Source organism: Brassica napus, chromosome A9, assembly GCF_020379485.1.
Source record: "Brassica napus cultivar Da-Ae chromosome A9, Da-Ae, whole genome shotgun sequence".
NCBI lineage: Eukaryota > Viridiplantae > Streptophyta > Magnoliopsida > Brassicales > Brassicaceae > Brassica > Brassica napus.
The window spans coordinates 17,305,985-17,310,636 of record NC_063442.1 but is presented as its reverse complement, the minus strand read 5'-3'; the positions used below and the strand labels follow the sequence as shown (position 1 = coordinate 17,310,636).

Below are 4,652 nucleotides of genomic sequence, written 5' to 3'. Positions count from 1 at the left end.
TCGGAATATTCGGACATTGTAATTCATTTTACCTTATTTTGAGAAACTTATCCAAACATTACCGGACACTTATCTGACATTCGTGAGACCACCTCTTAGGAACAACCACTACCCATGGCGTCACCGTATGACTTAACTGGAGAAAACATCGCCGGGATCTCGATCAATCCTCCTGCGAGCCGTGTGCCTTCTGTTTACAGTGAAGTCCAAGTGAGTCGTATCGATCACGCGCTCCCTCTTCCTTCCGTTTTTAAAAGTCCCTTTAAGATCGTCGATGGTCCTCCGAGCTCCGCCGCTGGAAATTCAGGTCAATTGATCTTCCTACTGTCTTAATTACTCTTACTAAACCGGATCCGCTGGAGTAAACCGGATTATGTCTCTTCCAATTTGATTTTGATGATTGGTTTGTTGCAGAGGAGATTGCGAAATTATTTCCAAATCTGTATGGACAACCATCGGCTTTATTGGTTTCAGACCAATCTAATGATGCAGTTCTGTCGGACCAAAAGCTTAAAGTTGGTGTGGTTTTGTCTGGTGGACAAGCACCTGGAGGACACAATGTTATTTGCGGAATTTTCGGTTAGGACATTTTCTTTTTATTTTCATCGAACCAAAAGGTTATAACTGTTGTGGTTTTGAAGTGTTTGTGTTGTTATTGGTTTGGTTAGATTATTTACAGGAACATGCGAAAGGGAGCACACTGTTTGGTTTTCGTGGTGGTCCAGCTGGAATCATGAAAGGGAAATATGTTGAGCTCACTTCTGATTTTGTGTATCCTTATAGAAACCAGGTATATAGTTAATGTGGCTTCTTGTTAACAGAAGTGGAAAAAAATAACTCATTGAGCTTTTTGTTTATTTTTCTCGGTTCATGAGGATATAGAAACCAAATGCAAACCGACAATCGTGCGGCTTTTTGATTTTAAAGGAATTGTTTTTTTTTTGGGAACATTATTAGAGTTTTACCGACCATCTTATCGAAAGAAAAGAGTGAGAGAGAGTGATGACTTCTTGCTTTAATTTTACGTACTATGTACTGTATATACAATAATTAGATCTTTGTTTTATTCGCTGAATGAAATCTATTGGAAGAATCTAGTCTGTAATGTAATACACAAAAACAATACAATTTGTTGGGTTAAAATGAACAATTTGGTTGCGTTGGGTCAAGTCAAAAGAAGAATTGTTAAAACACTCTTTTAAGATTTTACTGGTTTACTTTCTTTTCGGTTCAGTGTGGTTTTGGTTATGGATGTTTTATGTCTAGGTTCATTGGTATAGTAACGACCATGATTCGGTTTATTTTTGTTAAATTATTTTCAAAGAGATTTAATCGGTTTATTTGTCTTCAGCTCGGTTTTGTTTTGGTTTATTCGGATATGGAGAAAAGAACCAAATGGGTTTTTGTCTCTTCAGTTCGGTTATTTAAGTATGGAACTGGTTTGGTTTGGCTTGGTTTGAATTGATTTAAACCTGATTGGACACTTTCAGTTCAACATGTTAAGATGTCTTGAAGAATGGTTTGTTAGAGAAGTCAAATTGATAATGAAGAGTAGTAAATAGAAGCTCATATGAATTAAAGAGTTGTTTCTGCGTTTTTTATTATTATTGATAATTTATGGGTGTGTGCCTTTTGGCAGGGTGGGTTTGATATGATATGCAGTGGAAGAGACAAGATCGAAACTCCAGAGCAGGTAAACAAGTTTCTTTTCTCCTTGAAGCTTCTCAAGATCTAAAATTTTTGGTGGCGCTTTCATCGATAGAATTAGCTAGCAATAGCATATCGGTTTCCTACACATTGCAGTTTAAGCAAGCTGAAGATACTGTAACAAAGATGGACTTAGATGGTCTGGTGGTTATTGGTGGCGATGACTCCAATACTAATGCTTGTCTCCTCGCTGAATACTTCAGGTACATTTATTCCAAAGAGTGACCATTAGATAAGTGAGTACGAGCTTTCTCACTAGTTGATTGGTAACTTTCTTATTCGGTTTCCAGAGGTAAAAACATGAAAACTAGGGTTATTGGGTGTCCCAAAACAATCGATGGTGATTTAAAGAGCAAAGAAGTCCCCACCAGTTTCGGGTTTGATACTGCTTGCAAGGTAAGTAAATTTAACATGGATCTCAAAGAAGCATCACTTAGTAATGTCTTTTCCTAGTAAAAACTTATTAATGGCTTTGTATCATATTATATTCATGCAGATATACTCGGAAATGATTGGAAATGTTATGATCGATGCACGTTCCACTGGAAAATACTACCACTGTAAGTTTATTTGGCCCTTAGCAAAATTGAATATCTTTGATATAAACCACAATTTTATTTCATCTGTTAATTTGCACATACAGTTGTACGTCTCATGGGCCGTGCTGCTTCTCATATTACACTTGAATGCGCTTTGCAAACCCATCCAAACATTACCATTATTGGTGAAGAGGTAACTCTTGCGTTTCTACTCAAGCTTTTTATCCACACTTTCAGTTTGCTAAGTATTGGTTTGAGAACTATAAACTATATGCAGGTTTCGGAGAAGAAGCTAACGTTGAAAAACGTTACGGATTACATTGTTGATGTGATCTGTAAACGCGCTGAAAATGGTTATAACTACGGTGTCATTCTTGTTCCTGAAGGTCTAATTGACTTTATCCCTGAGGTATCCAATAAATCCTTTAGATTCTCTACTAAAATGATTCTTACATCTTTCTTTTCTCAATGTTTCTGTTCTTCAACTTCCGTTTATATTTTCTAGGTCCAAGAGCTTATTTCAGAACTGAACGAAATCTTAGCCCAAGGAAACGTCGATGAAGAAGGACAATGGAAGAAGAATCTTAAAGAGGAGACTCTAAAGCTTTTTGAGTTTCTTCCTCAAACAATTCAGGAACAACTGATGCTTGAGAGAGATCCGCATGGGAATGTCCAGGTCTGTTTTTTTGGGACCACCCGGTTTAGCAAAAAAAAACCGATGAAAATCCAAACTCAAAACCGGTTTATGTTGCATATGTATGTTAATCAGGTGGCTAAAATAGAGACAGAGAAAATGCTGATTCAAATGGTTGAAACAGAGTTAGAGAAAAAGAAGAAGGATGGTTCATATAAACGCGAGTTCATGGGGAAATCACACTTCTTTGGGTATATTACTTACCCTATAACATATTATATTAGTTACTAATTAGCATAAAACATATAGATTAGATACTAATTAGCCTCAACTTCTGTTATTGTCATGTGTTTTAGGTATGAGGGAAGATGTGGACTCCCTACAAATTTCGATGCAACTTATTGTTACGCATTGGGTTACGGTGCTGGATCACTTCTCCAGAGTGGGAAGACTGGATTGATTTCATCGGTTAAAAAAAACTTTTCATCCTTTCTTGAAAATAAACATAGAATGTTTCACTATTTCAAGATTACTTACATTTATCATTTGTGTTTTTCTTTTGCAGGTTGGGAACTTGGCTGCTCCTGTGGAGAAATGGACAGTTGGTGGTACACCGCTAACTTCATTGATGGATGTTGAGAGAAGACATGGTAGTTTTCAATTTTTTTTTTGAAATCTTCGATAGTTCTTTTTGCTATAACATTATTTTTTTATGTTGCAGGTAAATTCAAGCCTGTTATCAAGAAAGCTATGGTTGAGCTTGAAGGTGAAGTCTTTTAGCTCAAAACTTTATCGTACTCGTTTGCTCTATCTCACACTTCTGGTCAATATTCAGGCGCACCGTTTAAGAAATTTGCGTCACAGCGTGAAGAATGGGCTTTGAAGAATAGATACATTAGTCCTGGTTTGTTCACATATTCATCATGACTCTGCTTAAAGTAGTAATTGTTTTTAAGTCTTCATTTTTTATCTTATTCTCCAGGTCCGATTCAGTTTAAGGGACCGGGATCTGATGCGATAAATCACACTTTACTGCTTGAACTTGGTGCTCAAGCCTGACAATTTTTGTTACTGTCAGATTCACTCACTCTGTTGTAAAAAACTTTGTAGTAAGAATGTTGTGACTTGTGAGTCAAGTAAACCAGCAGGTGATCATTGTGTTGTAGCTTGTAAGTCGTGTGTTGTGATGGAATTTTGAATAGGCATATGATGGACTCATGTGCTACTAAATAAAAGTTTCGTAAATGTCACATAAAGCTTAAATCGGTTTGGATTTACTTGGATTCACCAGAACGTCATCAAAAACATGACTGATAAATCACACTTTACTGCTCGAACTCGGAGCACAAGCCTGAAGAATTTTTGCTACTGTCAGATTCACTCACTCTGTTGTAAAACGTTTTTAGTAAGAATGTTGTGCCTTTGAGTCAAGTAAACCAGCAGGTGATCATTGTATTGTAAGCCGTGTGTTGTGATAGAAACTTGAATAGGCATATGATGGACTCATTTGCTACTAAAGAAAGGTTTAGTAAGTTCAGACTTCAGATAAACTTGAATTGGTTTGGATTGCTTGGATTCACCGGAACGTCATCAAAGACATGACTTTCTTGGAACTTTGGATTTTGAAACACAAAGACATGTGGCTTCTCATTGGATACCAGTTTCCCCTTTAGGTTACCTGCATCAGGTGCTATTGCTATGATGAGTACCGGTTGTCTCTAGCGGTTTGTAAACATGCTACCACTTATTCTTCTCTTCTTCCTCAGCCTACC

The 4,652-nt window shown here is 37.0% G+C and overlaps 1 protein-coding gene across 1 annotated transcript; it reads left to right on the top strand.

The window, feature by feature from the left end:
- LOC106366128 (pyrophosphate--fructose 6-phosphate 1-phosphotransferase subunit beta 2) lies at nucleotides 1-4,136 on the top strand. Its single transcript, XM_013805687.3, has 16 exons — nucleotides 1-307; nucleotides 415-579; nucleotides 669-790; nucleotides 1,640-1,693; nucleotides 1,804-1,910; nucleotides 1,998-2,103; nucleotides 2,204-2,267; nucleotides 2,351-2,439; nucleotides 2,524-2,655; nucleotides 2,752-2,922; nucleotides 3,016-3,131; nucleotides 3,237-3,348; nucleotides 3,446-3,530; nucleotides 3,602-3,646; nucleotides 3,716-3,784; nucleotides 3,863-4,136. The coding sequence occupies exons 1-16, from the start codon at nucleotides 115-117 to the stop codon at nucleotides 3,937-3,939; spliced, it is 1,707 nt and encodes a 568-aa protein (XP_013661141.2). The 5' UTR covers nucleotides 1-114; the 3' UTR covers nucleotides 3,940-4,136.
- Nucleotides 4,137-4,652: the final 516 nt, after the last annotated feature.

What these genes read in the sequence shown, in the direction of transcription:
- LOC106366128 (XM_013805687.3), top strand. Translation starts at nt 115, where the DNA reads ATGGCGTCACCGTATGACTTAACTGGAGAAAACATCGCCGGGATCTCG. An exon ending in TTACCATTATTGGTGAAGAG is followed by an intron (nt 2,440 to 2,523) that starts GTAACTCTTGCG and finishes AACTATATGCAG; the next exon opens with GTTTCGGAGAAGAAGCTAAC. An exon ending in GAATAGATACATTAGTCCTG is followed by an intron (nt 3,785 to 3,862) that starts GTTTGTTCACAT and finishes CTTATTCTCCAG; the next exon opens with GTCCGATTCAGTTTAAGGGA.